The sequence below is a fragment of the Cyclopterus lumpus genome, chromosome 2, assembly GCF_009769545.1.
Source record: "Cyclopterus lumpus isolate fCycLum1 chromosome 2, fCycLum1.pri, whole genome shotgun sequence".
Taxonomy (NCBI): Eukaryota; Metazoa; Chordata; class Actinopteri; order Perciformes; family Cyclopteridae; genus Cyclopterus; species Cyclopterus lumpus.
Window position 1 is genome coordinate 10,007,102 of NC_046967.1, and position 19,424 is coordinate 10,026,525.

Genomic DNA, 19,424 nt, shown 5'->3' on the forward strand with positions numbered 1-19,424 from the left:
GAACAAGGTTTTCTGGGATCTCCTCTACAGTGGGGAACGCTCCTGCCAATGTTGATAGTGCAAGTCATCAACTGAAAGAATTATAGTAAACATTGTTATTACCCCCCAAGCAAACCCACACTCACCGTTGAGCACAATGAGGACCTTCTTCCACTGAGTGTTGCCCACTTTGGGCGTCTGGCAGAACAAGATCTTTTGTTTGTCGCAGACGAAGATGCGGTCCAGGACAAACTTGCTGATGGCGACGTGCGTCAGATTCCCGAGGCTGATGTTCTTGCACACAGTTGAGAGCAACTCCATTCGCCTCTCAACGACTGGCTGCCAATCGGTCACTGTAGGTACCACTGAGGGCTGACACACACACACACACACACACACACACACACACACACACACACACACACCACTTAAGTGACTGATAGTCTTTTTAATGACAGTGTTATTACAGAGAAAAGCGTGCTTATGTTTAGTAATCAGCTGCTCTCGTTACCTGATCCGATGGCTTCGGGGTTGGTTTCACTGGGCTGGAAACAGGATTGCTTTTCAGCCCCTTGGTGCCCGGCACTGTCCAGCTCTGAGCACCGACCATCTCTCCATAGTCTAAACACACATGTAAAAGAGGGTTGATCACATTCACCTCTGTAACCGCCTGTAGCCATCAATACCACCCATGACAGCTTACCATCTACGGCTCTGAAGCTGATGAACTTGCTGACAAACATCAGGATGAGCAGCACCCAGCCGCAAGCCCCGAGGAGCAGCCAGCGGTGCCGCATCGCTTCGCCCATCAGCTGACGGCCATGGAAACACCGAGCGACGCTCCCACCTGGACAACACGGAGGGAGCCGTTAGCTGGAATATGCGATGGCAACACGGCTGCCGAGACTAAAAAGGTGATGAAAGTGAACGAACCCCGGTCTCGGAACTGACGTCGGAGCTTAACGGCTAACGGTTTCTAGCCGGAGGAGTCTCCATTGTCGTTATAGGTTGCGTAGTAAGTTGTCAGCTGGCTAGCTAGCTTGTCAGTTGGTTAGCCAAACAGCTAGCCACACTTGTCCCTCCCAGATATGAAGCAGGCAACACGCTCGTCTTTCTCGGCGAGGGTTAAGGGTCACACACCGACAGAGCACCAGAGCCGCCTCGCGTCTTACCTTCTCGGGTTACAGCAACTTCACAGCTGCACGAACTGTGGAGGAAAAGTAACGCGATGCCATCGCCTCTCGCCCGCTGCGTCCCCGTTGGTCACAACATCCGACTGCTGATAAACAAGTAGCTCCCTCTAGTGGCAGCATGGCGGTCACGTTTATATCTGGGAATTGTATCCAGTCCCAATATATTTGAAAGAACGGTTACATTGATTAAAGAAATATCACAATTTCTGCAGCCTTAAGTTTCATGGCCGTTTTATTTTGCATTAAGCAGCTGTACTTAAGTTCAATTCTTTGAATGTGCAATGCACGTGGCCAATAGATGATTCTGGTATGTGTAGCACTTAGTAATGTATACAACCTAAATGTGCTGGTTAGGTGAGTTTCTTATAACAAATGCATCATTTTAACAGCCAATTTACAATTTTAGTAACATTGATTCTGATGCAATACAGTACTGACTACATAGTAACATTGCAGTAAAAATGAACCTTTTACTACCAACCCAGTTGTATCTTTATTAAAAAGGCCAGTAATACAGGTGCCATAAAACCAGTCTTTAATGACCGGACCAGCCCTGTTGAACAAGACATACTCGACAATAGCCCTTTTGTTGTAGAAAGGGACATGGTCCATCTGTATATTTGAAACTATGCTATAGTAGTCCATGAAGTTATTATTTTATTTTGTGTTTAGTTTAGTCTATTCCATTTGGTGTCTGTAGTGTTGGGCGCTACTATGACAACAAATTTATATAGTATATATATATCTCTAAGTAAAAAGATTAATGCAGTCGAGTTAGCCTTCTTACCAAGCATGGCATAACAAACCATTAGTTTTCAGGTTGAATTGTAATTTACCTTTTTAAGAATACTAGTTTAGTACAACATTTACAGAAATAAATGATTATACTCATTATTCCAAATATAAGATTCAGTTCAGTGCAGAAACAGAAATAAAGACACAAGACAAGAGGTCCTTTTATTTTATTTATTCGACTCGCAGAGTTTAGTTCTCATCAACGTTGACCGTCTGCAGACCTATTGGAAAAAGAGAAGGAAAAGATTAATTAAATGCCTTTACTGCTTTAATAGGCAAATGACAGTGTTAGTGGCATATTTACCTTTAGTTGTAGTGACAGGAACGTATGTGATCAGAGTGTACAGTTTGTTGGGGGAGTCCTCGTCCTCATTACGCTTCCTGGACAGTCGTACACGCATCCTGTATGGCACGTTCCTGCACAGCACACACAATGAAGTTACAATCTTGTGACTACAATTCCTCCACCTTGTTTATTAATTTTACACAGCGTTCAGACTATGTTGACTTTCTAAGCCATAGTGACATCTCAGTCATCTAGTACAAAAGACACTTCTTGTCTGAGCTGACAGAATAGTGGAGAAATCAACATTTGATTTTCTAAAATTAAAGTACCCCTCGCTGGCAAAAAAGTTCATAAGTATTATGCAATATTTAGAATTACATAAGTTCTCAGAAATTATTTTGTTGAGTCTTTTAACATTTGTCACCCTTCTGAAATTCAAGCCATTTCTATATTATGCAGTCTCACAGAAACCCTACACAAACTTTGCCCTTTCCCTGCACCACAAACAAACGTGAGCAGGAGAATGCAAAAGTTAGTTAAGTTATTCATTATTGTGGTGGAAAAAAAAATAAACATGTCTATAACAAATAGTTTTGACTAAGTTTGTTGTGCATCTTTGCTCAGACGTGAGTATCATCTCACCTGACACCCTTGCTCCACACTGCCTTGTTGAGGCGAGTGTCAATGCGGACATCCGGGGTGCCCATTTCCTTCATGGCGAACTTGCGGATCTCCTTGATGGCGCGGGGAGCTCTCCTCTTGAAGGACCTAAAAAGGAGATGATACCATCGATCAAATAACTGAGCGACTGTGGCTCAGTGGGTAGCAGGTTCGTCATTCAATCAAAGAATTGGCGGTTCGATCCCCGGCTCTGCTAGCTCCATGTCGATGTGTCCTTGGGCAAGACACTTAACCCCAAAATTGATCCCTTAGCTGTGCCTATGGTGTGTGATTGTTAGTTAGTCCTGATGGGCGAGTGAATGATGTCTTGTAATGTTAAAGTGCTTTAAGTGTTCTGAAGACTAGAAAAGCGCTATACAAGTGCAGGTCCATTTACCATTCCAAAACATACTCATTTAGTTTGACTGTTAATTGCATCTGGGTAAACAATTTTTAGGCTTGCAAAATGTGACGGGCATGTGCATAATACAACGCACACCAACTGCTGTGCACAAGTGTCTCTTAAAACACCACATTTCCAGAGCCTAAACAGGTTTCCTTGCAGTACTCACACTCCATGGATGCGCTTGTGGACATTGATGGTGTACTCTCTAGTCACTACCTCGTTGATGGCTGAACGCCCCTTCTTTTTCTCTCCTTTCTTGGTGGGGGCCATCTAGAAACAACATGCATGGATCAATGCTTTAGCACATGAATGCTACATTAATTGTGAAAGTTACAAACACTTAAGTACATTGAAGAAATGGTACAACCAGCTATTTAAGAGATGTTTATGAAAGACTTTGATAAATCACTTAAGTACGTTAGCATAGAGTTAGCTTGCTCTCATTAGCATTACTCTACGTCAGCTGGCCGGCAGGCTAAATAAAGGGGGGGGATGAACAGCATGTACGCTACAAAAGCAAAATACATAACTACAAGTGCTTTAAGCTAGCACCAGTATCACACGGTTTCCAGCGCCAAGTGTGCGCTGGACATGCAGGCTAACTGAAGCCATTACGGTCGGAATAAACGTTCTTCGACTTTAAAATGTATTTAAATACGTCAATCCACATAAAAAAAAACACACGTAAAGGACAGCGCGAGACTACTGTGTATATTTGGACAATATGCGCGATCAGTGTTGTCTTTAATGTCACAGGATGGCGATAGATTGTAGAAATAAGATTATCCGAAAAAATACTCACTTCGGCTTGTCGTTGAGGCGGAAGTCGGAAAGACGGACCAAAAGCAGAGAATTGTGGGTAAAGGAAACCGGTCCGGCTTATATAATGTTCGTGTACCGCAAATGTAGGTCTAAAGGTTCCGAGACAGACGTAAGCCGTTTATGAAGTTATTTGAGATAATAAAGACAATGGGATGTAATCCTTTGCATTATCAGACTTTTTAAAGAAATATGGACATGGAATATAAAATGTTGTGTGGGAAGTATTTATGTTCTCAATACATATTCTGCGTGTCACCTGTATAGAATGTGTGCAATAATTATCCGTTTTTCTTTTGAACACTAATGTCAGCTGCCCTCAGTGTGGTACTATAGTAAAAAACGTAAACACACGTACATGGCTTTGAACCAGTTAAGGACAGACAATAAGACCATTCACAATAAAATAGATGCTTTATTTTGTGCGTTAGGCTTATGAGGTCTGTAACCAGCTATGAGACACCTGCTCTATTCTTGTCTCAAGTAGTCATGAAACACATGTATTAAACCTTAAATATAACACAAGTGTAAAAGTTATAAAACTGAGCGTTTCCTCAGACTGGCTGTCAAAATGTAGGAAGAAAAAGAAAAACTGCAACCATAAGAGGATGTGGTCATATGTTAAATTCAGCACTTACCTCAAAATGCAAAATATTGCATATCGTAGCTGCCCTCGTAGCTCACTGTGGAAATGTATTGTGACAATCCTGATAAACTTGCTCTACATTTAAGTCCTCCAGGTCCAAAGTTGCTCTTATTTGGTAAAATGTAATTACAATGTTAAAGTCATTCTACATTTATTATTCAGTAAAAAAAAAAAAAAAAAGTAAAAAAAATACAGCTTTATATCAGATATCACTTGCACATTCTCAAAATTGACCTTCACCTTAGACAAAATAAATATGTAGTAGGAAAAGAGTCACGGTCAGACTTAAAGACAGGGAGCTACTTCAGAGCCCACTCTCTCCATGTCTGTAATGTCACTTAGATTTCAATTCACAGTTGCATGGCCGGGAGGAGGTGTCACGTTGAATCCAGGTCACTAAGATAACATTTTCCCATTCCAATTATGTTCTTTAAGCTGTTCAGTGCAACACTGAAGCTGGTTTGTCCATTGATTTGTATCCAAGCACTCAAAGCATGCATGACCTGCACTTTTCAAGTGTCAATTGCTGAGCTAAGAGTGATGATACAATCACATCCCAGAGGTTCAGTTTATCCACCTGCAAGTCTTTTTATTGACTCTGGCTAGTCAACCACTGGAAAAACAGAAACGTGACGTGAAACTCAAATTATTTATCCTTTCAGTCTTTTTTTAAATTTTTTTAAACTAAGCAGTTTAGTGTCTTTTCCTATCAGGGGCCATTTTGGCTCCTTTTTTTGATGGTGTGGGCTGGTGAACGTTATGGACAGGAAATCCACATGGCAGTGTTGGAGGTCTGGGACACTGCAGTCTTTAGTGTGCTCTGCTCTGCACTCACTTCAGTTCATTTCAGGTAGACATTGCCAAACCATTCAAAACAAATACATCAAGCAAAAAAGCAATAATGTCTCCAAAGACTAACATTTGTAACAACTTACATTCAATGAAGGAATAGTTTGGCAGTGCTTATTTGTGAGAAATGTTCATTCAAGTCCCTGCAGGATGTTTCAGTGTTGTTGGTCAGTAACACTCTGCAGCAAACGCTTTAGATTTGCTCTGCAGATATTTTGTAATATGACCGAAACAAAAACAACAACATCAAAGGACCAGTTACAAAAATCAACATCTAACCATTTTAATGCACAGTCGTAGCAACCAATGCACAACAAACAAAAACAAAAGTCATTAGAACTTGGTTAGGCAGGTAAAACTGAAAAGTTAAAAAGCGGATTTAAAACATTGCAATGCACAAAAAAACAAAAGTAATTTTAGGTGGGTTTTATGCCTCTTACATGGTTCATCACACAACTCCATAGACTTGAAGGTCCAGTAGTCTATGGCACAGCACTTGCAGATCATACAAAACATGTATAGCATAACGGAGTAAGATTCACAATTTTGCAGTTTTCTTTTATTTCCTCATGACTAAAAATGCTATGTATGAAATGAAACGGGACAGTCAGACATGTATTTCATGCGTTTGACTAATCAAAACCCATTTCTCTTAGGACACACACACCTCAGGCTGTGCTGCGCCGAGCTTACTACTACCAGCTGGAACGACCTCTGCTGCTGATGCCGACCCACCTTCGGGCCGCTCTGGGCCCGCGGCCGGGCCAGCCATGGTCCTTCTGAAGAGACGCATGCTCATCTGCAGCAGCTCGGTGTCTACAACGGGCGTAGCGGGGTAATGCTTGGTTAGGCCCTGAGGAAGGAGAAGCCGATTAAAAACACATCTCTCTCAACAATGCAGTTGTATAATTGAAGTCCAGACCAACGCCATACCGATTGACCCAAAGTAACTGCAGTATTGGATTCATTGTCCCATTTGACATTTACCTTATCATTTTTTAACAGCTGCCGGCGGATGGCAAAGTCCCTGCGGGCACACAGGGCCTTGCAGCAGGGCCCGAGGTTTCTCAGCAAACCTGCCCTCTCCACCCGCCTGTTCAGGGCCGCCATATTCAGAGCCCCCAGGTCATGTTCGAACAGCTTGTCAGCATCTGGCAGGACAGATGAAAACAGTTTGGACGAATGGATCACACAAATATAATGTCTGTTATCATATTAATAACAAATTGTGACCGTAGAAACTTCCCGTTTCCCCATTTAAAATAAAAGAAACACAAGGAAAGCAAAAACATTGGTGTTGAATTCTGAAGATGTCCAAACTCTCACCTTTGGGGTCGTCCAGCTCAGACTTGCACACCTCTCTGACTTGCTCCAGGAGCTCAGGCCCAGCGAGGCGCTTGGAGATTCCCGCCCTAAGAAGCACGGCGCCTGGGGTGAACCGGAGCAACGCTGCCCCTGCTGCCCGGGGTTCCGGCTTCGTTTTGGGCATCAGGCTGGACCAGTCCACATCAATTACATCCAGAGGACCTGTCGACACACGGCAATGGTGTCGATTTAAATAGGAGTGTCTGATTAGTCTACTCTTTTTATTTGAAAATGTATTTATATAAATATAAAAAAAAAAAAAATATATATATATATATATATATATATATATATATATATATATTTTTTTTTTTTTTTTTCAAATAAAAAAAAGACGGACAGTAAGGTTCCAAAAATAGGTATTTCCTGGTACCTGTAATTTTTTCATCGTCCTGCTGATCCTCTTTTTTCTGGCTGTCAGCCAAAATTTCATCCAGCTCATCATCACTGATTGGTTCATACTCCTCTCCCACAGATGCGACTGACTGGCCATCGTTTTCTTTCCCATCATCGTCTCCTGAGAACACAAACATTCCTTTAAATCCCATGTTGGAAAAGTTGAAAAAGAAAAGTGACAAAATAAAGAATAAGTGTCTTCTTACCTTCGATGCTGTCAGTCTTCTCCAGCTCTCGTTGCTCTCCCAGGAGATGGTGACTGTTGCTTGGTTTCTCCAGCTCTGGAGGGCTGAAGGCTTCTCTTGGCAGCAGAGGCTCATATTCGCTTCTCTCTTGTCTCATTATGTCCCCTCGCAGGTCTCCCCTTATGTCACCCCTCAGGTCACCTCGTCCTGGGGCCCTGGGGTCCCCGTGGGGCGGCAGGTCCATCATCATTCGGTCTCCTCGGTCACCTCTACTGTCCCTCTCTCGCTCCCTCTCTCGCTCTCTTTCCCGCTCCCGCTCGTGCTGCTGGATGAGTCCTTCGGGGAGTAAGCGTTCTCTGTCCCTGATGTCCCGCTCCCTAAGGAGAAGTTCCCGGCCAGGACGCATCAGTAGGGGCTCCCGTACCCTGCTAGGCCAGTCCCTAGGTTCAGGCTCCCAGTCTCTCTGCTGTTGGAGGGGCTGTTGGAGGAGCAGGGGCTGCTGCAGCTGCTGCAGCTGCTGAAGCTGCTGCTGCGGAGGAGGAGGAGGTTGCTGCTGCGGAGGCCGGAGGTCCTTTCGGTCTCGTTCTCGCTCAAACGGCTCCCTGTCTCTCTCCCGTTCTCGACTGTCGTAGGAGCCGGCACGGGACCCTGACCTGGCCTGCTTCTCAGAGTCAGGGGAGCTGCGCCTGGAGCTGTGGCTGCGTGAATCCTGCCGGTCTGTAAGACAATGGAGACAGATATGAGTTACGCTGGGATCAGACTTCAGTGTTATAATTAAGCATGATCCTGTCGGCCGCATTTACAAAAAGTGTATGGATAAATGTTGTGTCTAGATGTGAGTGTTTTTCTACCTGAGGAGGTGCTGCGGCTGGGCTCTCCCCTCCTCAACTGGTCAATCCGAGACTTCCTCTCGACCCCTGGAGGCTCCGTCACGACCGGCCTCTCTCTTTCCCTCTCTCGGTCCCGAGAGTTGGCGCCCTGGAGCCTGCCGCGGCGGGGTCGTGGACCTTGGGGGTCATCTCGGTGGGCTGGCTCGTTGGAGGGTGATCGCAGGCGTCTGGATGATGTGCGACTCTGGTTGCTCCCCATGCTGCTGCTGCGCGTCTGATCCGGGGGAAGTTTGCGGAGCAGGGGCTGGGACATGAGGGGCTGCGGAGTCAGAGTCGGCAGCAGCATCGGAGGGTCTTGGGGGAGCAGAGGGGCAATGGGCGGAGGGTGGCACCGCTCCCTGTCCCTGCCCACTCTGGGACCACCACCTCTCTTCAGAGGCTCAGCCGGAACCAGTGGAGCTTGTGTTTCCACTGGTGCTGCTCGGTCTGTGACATCATCATCTGACCAGTCACTGAAGTTGTCCATTTTGGACAGAGAAGATGGCTCCGTGTTGGCTCCAGGACCACGATGATCAGGCCTCATTGACGGCGGTGGCGTCCTGGGCCCTCGCTTCCTCTTATTAAGAGGCTGAGGGGCAGATACATCCTCATCGGACACATCAGATTCTCCTTCTCGTGACCGTTTCCTCTTTCGTTCAAGCGCCTTCTTCTTGGCTCCTTTCTTGGGCGAGTGTATGGGAGGAGTTCCATCGATCGCAACGCTGATTGGGGGCTCGGACTTGAAACGATCTACCGCAGCTGCCACAATGTTGCCAACTACAACCTCTTCCTTACGACCCTTCTTCAGTCCCTTCCTCTGCGACTTTGTCTTCTTTTTACCCTCCTCATGGGACTGGGTACCAGCAGTGTCTCTGTCTTCGCTGCCAGTGGTGAGAGCTGGGGGAGGGGGGGGCGGGGGCAGTGGCGGCGGAGGTGGCGTGGACTCTCGCTGGTCTCTGACTCGGCTACGGGATTCGGACGGGGCGTCCGCGAGGGGCTCTCCTCGTCTGTCGCCTCCTCTGCTCCGTTCCCCACGAGGCTCCAGGTCCTCATGGCGGTTGCGTGCTTCCCTTTTGTCTCCGGCTCCTCTGCGCTCCTCATCCTTCCTGGGCTTCTCATCGGACGGAGCAGCCCTCGGTGGAGAACGCAACAAGGGCTCCAGGGGCCGCACCACCTGGCTCAGCATGCGATTTTTGTCAGCACCTGCATATGAACAGTTACATACCATACTCAGTACTTTTCAAGCATTAAAGCAATCATTCTCATAACAGCTTTGACAACAGTCCGCTTATCTGTGCCATTTCCAAACGACCAGTTGATGGTCTTTATTGGCGGTAACTGCCATAACATGATTAACAGTTTGTTTCCCTTGAACTATTATTTGTTGTATTTGCAGTATCTGAGCAGTGCATTCTCCAATAAACACAAGTGTGTCCTTGCAAAATTAATTCCCCTACTGTCAGGCGGCTGCAGACACACTGGGCTGGGGAGGAGGGGCGGAGGGTGGAGCTTGGCCTGCCCTCGGCCAATCGGGCGCTCACTTTTCTCGTCCGCACTGTTGTAGCCGTCGCTTTCTGCAGGACTGAGGTCCCGAGTTGCTCGTTTGGGCGAGGCTCTGGGACTCGGGCTGCTCTCCACCCTGGGCCTCTTGCGACTAGAGGGAGAAAGGAGGAGAATTATAAATAAAAAATATTAAACATACTGGTATTGGAGGAGGAGCACACTCATGGGCAACATAACTATCTGTGTAGGCTGATACCTCGTCTTGCGGTCATCCCGGGTGTCTCTGACGGTTCGGTCCTCCCTGGTGTCATCTCTCCTCTCCCGCCTTTCCTCTCGTCCTCTCTCTCGCTCCTCCCACTCCCGCTGCCTCTCTCTCTCCCGCTGCTCTCGCTGCTCCCTCTCTCGCTCTCTCTCCCTCTCCCTCTCTCGCTCCTTCCTCTCCCTTTCCCTCTCCCGTTCCTCCCTCTCTCGCTCTCGCTCCTCCCTCTCCCTTTCCCTCTCTCGCTCTCTCTCCCTCTCTCGTTCCCGCTCCCGCTCTCTCTCCCTGGTGCGCTCCCTCTCTGCCTCTTTCTCTCGCTCCTTTTCCCTGTCCTTCTCTTTCTCCCTCTCCCTCTCCCTTTCTCTCTCTCGCTCCCGGGGCCTGTCGTCTCTCCTCTCTTCTGTTCTATCTGTCCTGCGGTCCTCCCTCCTCTCCTCCCTCTCAGACTCATCTGATCTCCCCTGGTGTCTATTTGGGGAAGCTGCTCGTTGCTCTGAGAAAACAGAAAGTTAAAAAGCTTAGCCAAATAATTTTTCAAACTATACAAATAATACATTAAACATGTTTTTTTAATTTTGTGCAGGCTTAACATAAAGCAAATCCTCACCGCCACCTCTCTCTCGGTTGTCTCTGCGATCGCGCTCTCCGTGGCCTCCTCTCCGGTCGTATGAGGAGTCTCTGGCCTGCTCCCCTCTCCTGTCACCCTCATAGCGATCTCTGTCTGAGCCCCTCTCAGAGCTCCTTTCGGTAGCACTGCGATCGGTGCTCCTCTCTACACTCCGTTCACGCACCGCGCTGCTACGTGACTCCCAGTTGTCATGGCTGCTCTCCAGTTGGGAACCCCGGGAGTTCCTGTTTGAGCCTGAAAGGAAATAAAATATTTCTTCAAAAAGGAAAGAAAAGACAGAGGAACTTGTGCTGTAAAGATTACCTAAAAGGTTCTTTGTTACTAAACTTTTACATTTTCCACAAAAAAAACACAGTATGGAAATGAAGGCATCATGTTATGTCAGTTCTTGCCTTTATCAGAAGTTTCATTAGCACGCCCTCTCCCTCGTCCATTTCTCTCAGTTCTGTCCGTCCTGTTCTCCGTCTTTACTTCAGCCCTCCCTCCATCTTCCCGTCCATGACCTCTCCCATAATTCCTGTCCTCCTGAGCCGGTTCCTCCTTCCTGTGGGTGGTGGTGTCAGTCCTCTCCCTCTCTCTCTCCTTTTCTCTCTCTCTGTCCTTCTCCCTCTCCTTCTCCCGGTCCCTCTCTCGTTCCCGTTCGCGGTCCCGGCGCTCCAGCGACTCTCGACTGGAGCGGGTCTCTGCTCTGCTCTCTCTGGAGTCCTTTACGTCCCTGTTGTCTCGATGGTCACGAGAGTCTCGAGTTGTTTCCCTTCCTCGGTCTCGAGCGTCCCGTCGCTCACGGGCCTCTCTAGTCTCCCGGTCATCGCGAGCGTCCCGTGATGAGACCTGTTCAGAGTCGTAGTCCCGATCATCGCGCTCTTTTTCCCGCTTGCTGCGGCTTTCTGTTTATGAGAAACACAAAGTTTAACAACCGATTAAAGAAATCATTTGAAACGCAATTGCTTAATTCATCCGAATTGTTTAATTTTTTTGTAATTATTTTTCGACGTGGAGGATGTCAAATTAAATAATCCAAGTTTAATTATTAAAAATGTAATTTTCCAGACACTTAGCAGTGACGCTAAATAAAAATCACTATAAAGTTCGATAAGGCATTCATAAGAAACAGTGTACTCTCCTGGGAGTGCTCAATGTGTTAAATTGATTGTGTTAAATATGGTAGAAAAAAAAAACTGTGAGAGAAACATGAAAACACAGTACTAGAACATAGAGTTACCATCTCTGCGCTCCTGCCTGCGCTCCTGAGCAGGCGGACTCCTCTCTCTTTCACCGCGGCTCCTCTCACGGCCCCTGGAGTGGCGCTGGCTGGGGCTCGATCGGTCAGATCGGCGGTGGGGAGAGGAGGCGCTGTGGGAGGCGGGGGGTGATCGGGAGCGTCGGGAGCTCGGAGGGGAGGAGGCAGACGTCGGGGCTGCCGCGCTACTCCGGTGGTAGGTGGGAGAGGACGAGCGGCGGCGACGAGGAGACGAAGAGTGCCGCTGGGCAGAGGAACCCGAGTGGGAGGAGGGTGAGTGGTGGCGCGGAGGAGTGGGGGTGCGCTGGTGGCGTGGAGGTGAGGGTGACCTGAAGTGACAAAGGATCATTATTTACAGAATAAACCATACTGTTATGATCATTACCAAATAATACCAACAGAAAGCAAGAAATCCTTTGCTCGGTGGACCAGGTGTGCTTACCTGCGAGGAGGGGAGACCAGTGTGGGGGTCTTATGGGACAAAGCTTTAGGGGAGGTGGATTTCTTCCTGGCTGGGGGGGATGTGCCCCTGGAGGGAGATGACACACTACCGGAACGCTCCTCCGATGTCAACGACCGCTTGGCCTTGTGGGAACTGTCTGATCGGTCCCTGTGTTCAAAAAGAGGAATGCTGAGATAAATGACCACACAGAACACTCATGAGAAGAATCAGCTTAATGTTGATTACACCATTACTTTACCTGCGTTTCTCCTTCTTCTCTTTGTGTTTTTCTGTATCTCGCCCCCGATCTTTCGCCTCTTTCTGCTTCTCCTCAGACTTCTCCTTGTTCTTGTGCTTGCCTTTGTGTTTCTTCCCAACTACAGGAATATCTAGAGGGACTGGGGGAGGAGGACTGGGGGTCCTGGGCCCTTTCTTCTTACTGTGGCTCCCTTTTGAAGGCCTGGACGGAAGAGGATAGAATAAATCAGTTCTTGCTTCCTAAAGGTCAGTGTAAACTCGTTTACGAGACATCCGTGAATCTAAAAAACAAGCGCAACCCAGACTCTTACCTGGTAGATTCGGAAACAGGTGAAGGCACTAGTGCCTTCTTCTCTTTCTTCCCAGAGCTTGGGCCTTTGGTAGCACTTTTGTGTTTTGGGGATCCACTTGACTTCCTGGATGAGGGTGAGTCTTGCTTGCTTAACGGCTCTGGGGAGGCCTGAGGGACAGAGAAATTTAAATCAGAGTCCATCCTACAGTCAGCTGCTCTCCTGAAAGTAGAGATGATTTTAAAAACTCTTTCCGGCTAATTACAAAAAATGTGATTTCTTTGAAATCCAAAGAAAGGCAGTAACTTACCTTTGGCATGGCGGTGGCTCTTGTTTTGGTGGGGGTCTCTTCTTTCTTAATGACAATCTCCTCCCTCTTGTCCAAGTTCTCCTGCTCCAATTTCATCAGCTCACGCTGAATCTTCTGTCGCTTCATCTCGAGAGATAACTCGTAGTCGTAGTCACCGATATCGGAATCTTGAAATCAAACAAAGAAAACAGAGGCATTTGTAGAAAACTCTTAAATCTTAGAACATGTCATGTTTAAAGCCCACGTTGATAATAGTAAGTTCATTTCAAATGTGAAAATCAAATGGAAATTACCAAATCCTCAGGTCACTTGTTCTTAAAACTTGAACAAAACAAGCTAACCTTCGCGATTGGTTTCCCACTCTGTGGGCTCTTCTTCACTGGCTGGGGTGCGCTCCTTTGTGATCTTTATATCCTCCTTTTCCCTGTGTCGGCCTCTGGAGGAGTCTCTCTGCTGGAGATGGATACGCACAGGGATGTTAGAACGACACCCACATGTTGCGTCACTTCCTGTGCTCATTCTATACAGGCAACACGTGTTGCAGTTCCAGGTTCAAAACAATAATTCAAAGTCAAAAACAGCCTCAGAATCAGGATCAGTGGTGGCACCAGAACCTTTTATTTTATTTTAAAACCAGTCATCATTTACACATTAAAATATTAGAGACTGAAGGAGCCGAAAACTCACTCTCGCTGTGGGGGATGTGGGCTCGTCTAGATCTCGCTTTAAGTTTTCTGGGTCAACATCCTGTCTTTTATTCTTCATCCTCTCCCGCAGATCACCTGTGGGTCTCTCGGCTGACCTGCTCCATTAAGACGAAACACAGACATAAATACACACAGCGTATGCGTCAACAACACTATGGATAATAAGACATTTGTTTTGACGCGAGCTAGATCAAAAAAATATAACAGCAATAAATATGAATAGGGTCCCAAATCTAACATCATGAAAATCATACACCAAAGTAAATTAAAACACGCCACCTTACCGGCTGAAGCTAAATCCTTTGCCTCGTGGCTGAGTTCCATGTGTGTAGCGACAAGTGTTGCCGTAACTGCAATTACCGGTCTTCAGCCAATTTCTGCAGTGACTCTGAAAGACACATAGAAATGAGCCTGATGAGATACAGGAACATCCACTGAAACGAGACAAACATCACAGCAGGGATGCAACAAGGATATGAATTTCACAACCTCTGCAACAGGAGCACAGGCTTGTTATGCATATAAGTATGAGGTGACACATACATCAGCAGCATTAGTCCCAGTGCTGGGTCCAAGTCTTTCAAACACACTGGGCCGGCGGGACGGGCCGGCGGGGTTGCTGGTGCTGCTGGTCGTGGTACTGCTGCTGCTGCTGCTATCAGATATGGTTTTTGAATTCTCCACTGTTACCTTCCGCCTGATCTTGGACATTCTGCAGGACTGGAAAAACAAACAATGCTTTATGAAATGCCAATGATTAATTAATCATCTGCATCAAAAACAACACCACACGGAATACACACGTATTTAAGATAATGTAAAGAGTTAATGGACTCATGGAGTAAAATGCAAGCAGAATAAGTCCCATATTTAATAAGTTATTAATTTAGGAAATATCACAGTTAGGAAAAAATGACAATAAAGACTTTTTTTTTTAAATATAAACCTTTGCTCCACCAAAATCTCTTTGTAGTGAGACTACACTTCCTGAATGATTTCATTCATTCTGCATCAGGGATAACGTTTCATATGCTAGCAACGTAAATCGCCCACTAACATAATCACTGTGTAATACGCACGTGGCTCCTTGCAGTCCTACTATAGGTGGCAACGCATTCAAAACATAAATACATGCAAATGTCTCGGCCTCTTGACGTCTGTGCAGCTGCTAACTCGCTTTCTTCCAACAAGTCCTGCCTGGTAGCTTAACGTTAGCTCCGAGTTCCTCACGAGCGACACTTTTGTTTAAATGTTTTTTTACATTCAAACGCGTGCGCGTGAGATATTTGACTGCTCCGCCCGTGAATGCATGAAATGCCTCGCGCTGATAAAACCACGCAAAAGAAGGGAGGCTAACGGTAAAGTTAGTTAACGGAAGAGCTAACGACTTCATGTTGCGTCTTAGCGCGAGGCCTTCAAGCGAGCGTCAGTCGCGTGCTTGATGGATATTATAGCAACACACACACAAAAGCCGTCTCACCCAAGATATTTATTCGGCGTCGCATCTACTTAAGTCCAGGAAGTGGATTCAGCACTTGTAGAAATAGCGAGGCCTATTCTTTAAAGTCCGGGGCAGAAACTGCCATTGGTCCCTTCATGTTGGTGGAGGGTGAGCAGTGGTCTTTCTTCTTCGGTGGTTTGTTGAGGGCCGTTCGCACTCCAGGGTGTTGTTGCATTACCGCCATTCACCGAACGGTGGTCGCCGTCTTCTTCGTCTTCTTCTTCTTCTTCTTCTTCTTTGGGTTAAATTGGCGGTTGGTAAATTGCACGAATTGATGCATTACCGCCACCAATTGGTGTGAAGTGTAGATTAGGAGGTCTAGTACTGACATTATTTATTAAAAACTAAATAAAAACACAAAAACGGGCTCTTATTTTCTCAATAACATGAGTAAGATACTCATACTATACTAAGATACTGAAATAGTACTTGATAGGACCTACTTTATGAGTTATTTTTAGTCGTACAGTTTGGATAACTGAGTCTATATTAAGACCACACACCAATAACTATAACCTTATATTCACTCACCAAGAATAATAGCAATCATTATTAATATATGTGTATATGCATGATGATGTACACTTTTACCGTATATTTGCTCAGTTAGTAGTAATAAACAGAAGAAATATATTGACATTCATGCAATCGGATTCATGTTTTCTTTTTAATTATTATTTTAGTGTCTGTGGGACGCAAATCTGAGCTCCGGTCCTATTTCCTTCTCCATCTCTGTTGCTGTTAACCCGGTTCTTTTATTGACATGCTCTTAACAGATAAAATACCGATTCAAAGTTTCAACTTCAAAGCAAAAAATGTGAAAACGGAATTTGTGTAATCAAGATCATGTGGTATATATATAGTAATTAATATTGACTGGAACAGTCTAGGTATTATTAATACCACTACAACCGTAAAATTGATAGCTCCAAGAATAATAGAAATCAATGTATTATCTGTGTGATGTATGAATGATGGTGTATATTTCATTAGAGCATAAAACACACTACAAATAAACAGAAGAAAGACATTGACACTTCATCTGCAACTTCAATCAGTTTTTTTAAAACAGTTTTTATTTCCTCAAGTTGTTATGTTCACAAAAAGGACTTTAAATATTGAGCTCTCAGCCTAAATTGTTGTTGTTCAATCAGCTTGAACTGGACTTTTTGAAGCTTGGGTTTTCTTAATAACCTTGAGAGCAATGGTCTTCACAGCAATCAGAGCTTCGTTGCAGGCCCTGGAAATGTGAGATGGCGGCAGGAGGAAGCCATAACGCCCGCGGTCCTGGAGCTCAAATGTGAAGGAGTATTTGATGCCAAGGTTGTACGCCCAATCATCAGAACCGCCAGGAGCCAAATCTGGAGAACCGACCAAGACACGCATGCGCAACTTTGTGAGTGAGTGAATCAAGCCGAGCTGATTTTGCTTTAAAACAAAGAAGCCCTTCTTACATATTGTCTTTGATCCAGAACCATATTTGTAGATGTTCCTGTAATGTCTTCTGATTAACTGGGCAGCTTCTTGAACCATCTCAAGCTTTTTAACAAAAAAAGACACAAGCACATTTAAGAGTTTCTAGGATTTTCTTGAAGGGACGGGATCTGATCTTTTCTGTGGAAACATCTATGACTGTCCACTCACCAGGTCATTGTGGTTCTCTGCTTCATCTAGGGTGCAGGAGTACGGGAAGAGCAGCATCTGAGAGTAAGAGTGCATGCTGAGGTACAGCTGAACTGAGTCCTTGTGGCTGCGCAGGAAATTGGCCACGGCCTGCGACTCTGGTTCCGACTCTGGAAACGCACCGCAGTAGATCTCAGTGCAGGGCTCATGAGAGGCCCCCTCCGCTGGAAGATACAGAATCACTTCACCTTACAGATGCTACCGAGACTCTCGCGTATGACAGAAGAAAGAGTTCAATGTGTTCCTCGGAAAGAAGGGGGCTGTCATGCCAGAGGGAGACTTACTGCACCAGTTGGCATCAAAGTTTCTGTTGAGGTCGACCCCGATGCACTTGCTGCTCTTGCTCACAGAGCGGTTTTTCCTCCACATCCGGTTCTGAGAGAAATAAATCAAGGGAAATCACGATTCCAGTTGAAATTGTTATTCTTTACAAATGCTCGAGCGCTCAGCGACATGCAGGTATTCTTACTGTTGCCCATGTGTAATGGTATCCATCAGGGTTCATAACAGGCAAGATGTAGACATCCATGTTGTCCATGATGTCTGTAATTTCTTGGTTCAGCTTGTAAAATGACAACGCCTGTGCAAGAAGGGACATTTTAGTGCTAGACCGGTCTGAAACTGACCTGACAGGAAACAAACAAACCCATGTACAAGACATTCCCACACTATTGATACTGCGCTAAATGTACTCACATATTGTACAAACCATAAGCAGAAAGCAGGAGCGATCCACTCTCTGGCATGGATCCCACAGTCAATCCACATTGCTTTCTTATTCATACTGTTATTTAGAGACAACTGACAAAGATAGAAAGAGAGTTAGAGTGTGAGTGTTAAAAAAAGTCAGCTCTATGACTGGAAAACAAAAATCACTTTTGAAATGAAATTCTAAGGGGGGGGGGGGATGCTGGTTAGCTGTGATGAATGCATGCCACCAAAAAACAAGCATCTTAATCAACATTGTGGGTGTTACCTTCAGAGCGTAAAGTGGTCGCTTCTCATATGAGGAGCCAATGAGAATGGCTTCAACTGTGTCCGGGTTGTCCTGTCGGGTCTTGTTTATCCAATGGTAGATCTACAAAGGAGACAGTGTGTTTGGATAGAAACGGTGGTGTTTACATGAAGTGCGTACAGCAATACACCAATAGTCCTGTAATAAGGCCTGTTTGTGAAGCTTCAAATGGGAAACGTGTTGAATCAGTGCCTCTATGACACAAAATCAACACAAATCTAACGTTATGAAGCTGAAATCTGACAGCTAAAAGAAGGAAAAGCATACATCGTCAAGACTGTGATATCTCTCGTAGAAAGTTGAGCCGCTTCGTGGGTCAGTGGTGCTGTTCATCGTTTGCATTTCAATCAACTCGTTGGCGTTGGCCAGTAACACCCTGAAATAAACGCACACTTCATTATCAAAAGCTCCAACTCTAATTGCACAACTCTGTTTTAAAGACAAGCAACGTACGCGTGAGTTACGGCGTGTTTCTGCAGCAGATCCTTTACAGTCGCCGAGCTGTTTGCAGGAACAAACAGGTGGACCTCGGTTTCTTCTTTGATGTAGTGAGATGACACAGGCTGCCATAAGGCTGTCTGGGAGAAAATATGGAACACTGTTGATTGACAGGCGGAAAATAAATAGAGGGCTGCAAGGACTGGTTGAAGAAAATCCTACTTCTACCTCATAATGAGACGAAATATTCCTCAAGATGTCCACTTGTTCCTGTGTTTTCGGGGTGATTGTTAGAATTTGGTCTCTGGATAAAAGGAAAACAAGAGATTACAGTGTCTCCAGTGAATGATGCAGATCCCTGCGGTTGACTACACGTCACATGGTTTTCACCTTTATTAATGACAGTGCCAGAATACAAAGGTGAGTTGTGTGCATTTCAGGCGCTTTGTTAAAATTGTGTCAATGACCTGTAGAGTTTGCATCTGCGTTCAGGCACCACAACATACGTGTTTGCATAACTGTGTCATAACCTATTTGCTCTGTGGAAAACCATAACCTCAGCGGTAACAAATACATTTTCAAGAAATCCACATACCGGGTTTCTGTGCAGTGTCCTCTCTTCAGAAGTTTGTCCAAATTCATTAAAAAAAACAAAAGCAAAAGAGCCCTCATGTTGTCAGTATCCAGACTGGAAATGATCGA

General features: G+C 45.6%; 4 protein-coding genes across 6 annotated transcripts in view; all 4 read right to left on the bottom strand.

Moving 5' to 3' along the window:
• chst10 (carbohydrate sulfotransferase 10) overlaps nt 1–1,430 on the bottom strand; it is a 2,840-nt gene extending 1,410 nt beyond the window's left edge. The window contains exons 1-5 of one of the 2 annotated variants that reach the window (XM_034551506.1): nt 1,152–1,430; nt 683–826; nt 491–600; nt 126–351; nt 1–42 (exon numbers count right to left, since the gene is read on the bottom strand). The exon at nt 1–42 is cut by the window's left edge and continues 64 nt beyond it. In XM_034551506.1, coding sequence (XP_034407397.1) covers nt 1–42; nt 126–351; nt 491–600; nt 683–788 — 484 coding nt within the window. In that variant the 5' untranslated portion in view covers nt 789–826; nt 1,152–1,430. Of the gene's footprint in view, nt 43–125; nt 352–490; nt 601–682; nt 827–912 lie in introns of both variants that reach the window. The other variant, XM_034551499.1, reaches the window with a different exon arrangement.
• Nucleotides 1,431–2,123: 693 nt separating this feature from the next.
• rpl31 (ribosomal protein L31) lies at nt 2,124–4,208 on the bottom strand. The gene is made up of 5 exons (XM_034551675.1): nt 4,122–4,208; nt 3,486–3,589; nt 2,896–3,021; nt 2,272–2,384; nt 2,124–2,188 (listed from the first exon to the last, which is right to left on the bottom strand). Exons 2-5 carry the CDS (start codon nt 3,587–3,589, stop codon nt 2,157–2,159), a joined length of 375 nt encoding a protein of 124 aa, XP_034407566.1. The 5' UTR covers nt 4,122–4,208; the 3' UTR covers nt 2,124–2,156.
• A 1,139-nt stretch (nt 4,209–5,347) lies between these two features.
• On the bottom strand, nt 5,348–15,801 carry zc3h13 (zinc finger CCCH-type containing 13). Of its 2 annotated transcripts, none has more exons than XM_034551112.1 (20): nt 15,566–15,801; nt 14,629–14,805; nt 14,370–14,473; nt 14,066–14,180; nt 13,720–13,831; nt 13,379–13,545; nt 13,090–13,238; nt 12,780–12,980; nt 12,521–12,688; nt 12,061–12,407; nt 11,231–11,725; nt 10,824–11,072; nt 10,208–10,703; nt 9,906–10,102; nt 8,431–9,651; nt 7,601–8,296; nt 7,372–7,515; nt 6,960–7,160; nt 6,621–6,784; nt 5,348–6,486 (listed from the first exon to the last, which is right to left on the bottom strand). In XM_034551112.1, exons 2-20 carry the CDS (start codon nt 14,794–14,796, stop codon nt 6,286–6,288), a joined length of 5,595 nt encoding a protein of 1,864 aa, XP_034407003.1. In that variant the 5' UTR covers nt 14,797–14,805; nt 15,566–15,801; the 3' UTR covers nt 5,348–6,285. The 2 variants fall into 2 exon arrangements, with proteins under 2 accessions (XP_034407003.1, XP_034406995.1); XM_034551104.1 differs by having other exon boundaries at nt 10,818–11,072.
• An 872-nt stretch (nt 15,802–16,673) lies between these two features.
• Nucleotides 16,674–19,394, bottom strand: cpb2 (carboxypeptidase B2 (plasma)). The gene is made up of 11 exons (XM_034551485.1): nt 19,318–19,394; nt 18,951–19,026; nt 18,738–18,862; nt 18,552–18,660; nt 18,246–18,347; nt 17,966–18,070; nt 17,739–17,849; nt 17,554–17,644; nt 17,231–17,433; nt 17,041–17,125; nt 16,674–16,947 (listed from the first exon to the last, which is right to left on the bottom strand). Exons 1-11 carry the CDS (start codon nt 19,392–19,394, stop codon nt 16,733–16,735), a joined length of 1,299 nt encoding a protein of 432 aa, XP_034407376.1. The 3' UTR covers nt 16,674–16,732.
• Nucleotides 19,395–19,424: the final 30 nt, after the last annotated feature.

What these genes read in the sequence shown, in the direction of transcription:
- rpl31 (XM_034551675.1), bottom strand. Translation starts at nt 3,589, where the DNA reads ATGGCCCCCACCAAGAAAGGAGAGAAAAAGAAGGGGCGTTCAGCCATC. An exon ending in CACAAGCGCATCCATGGAGT is followed by an intron (nt 3,022 to 3,485) that starts GTGAGTACTGCA and finishes TCTCCTTTTTAG; the next exon opens with GTCCTTCAAGAGGAGAGCTC. An exon ending in TCCTGTCACTACAACTAAAG is followed by an intron (nt 2,189 to 2,271) that starts GTAAATATGCCA and finishes TTTTTCCAATAG; the next exon opens with GTCTGCAGACGGTCAACGTT.
- zc3h13 (XM_034551104.1), bottom strand. Translation starts at nt 14,796, where the DNA reads ATGTCCAAGATCAGGCGGAAGGTAACAGTGGAGAATTCAAAAACCATA. An exon ending in AAAGGATTTAGCTTCAGCCG is followed by an intron (nt 14,181 to 14,369) that starts GTAAGGTGGCGT and finishes TTAATGGAGCAG; the next exon opens with GTCAGCCGAGAGACCCACAG. An exon ending in CCTGTTTCCGAATCTACCAG is followed by an intron (nt 12,981 to 13,089) that starts GTAAGAGTCTGG and finishes TCTTCCGTCCAG; the next exon opens with GCCTTCAAAAGGGAGCCACA.
- cpb2 (XM_034551485.1), bottom strand. Translation starts at nt 19,394, where the DNA reads ATGAGGGCTCTTTTGCTTTTGTTTTTTTTAATGAATTTGGACAAACTT. An exon ending in GCTTATGGTTTGTACAATAT is followed by an intron (nt 17,850 to 17,965) that starts GTGAGTACATTT and finishes CTTCTTGCACAG; the next exon opens with GCGTTGTCATTTTACAAGCT. An exon ending in ACCATTACACATGGGCAACA is followed by an intron (nt 17,645 to 17,738) that starts GTAAGAATACCT and finishes TATTTCTCTCAG; the next exon opens with AACCGGATGTGGAGGAAAAA.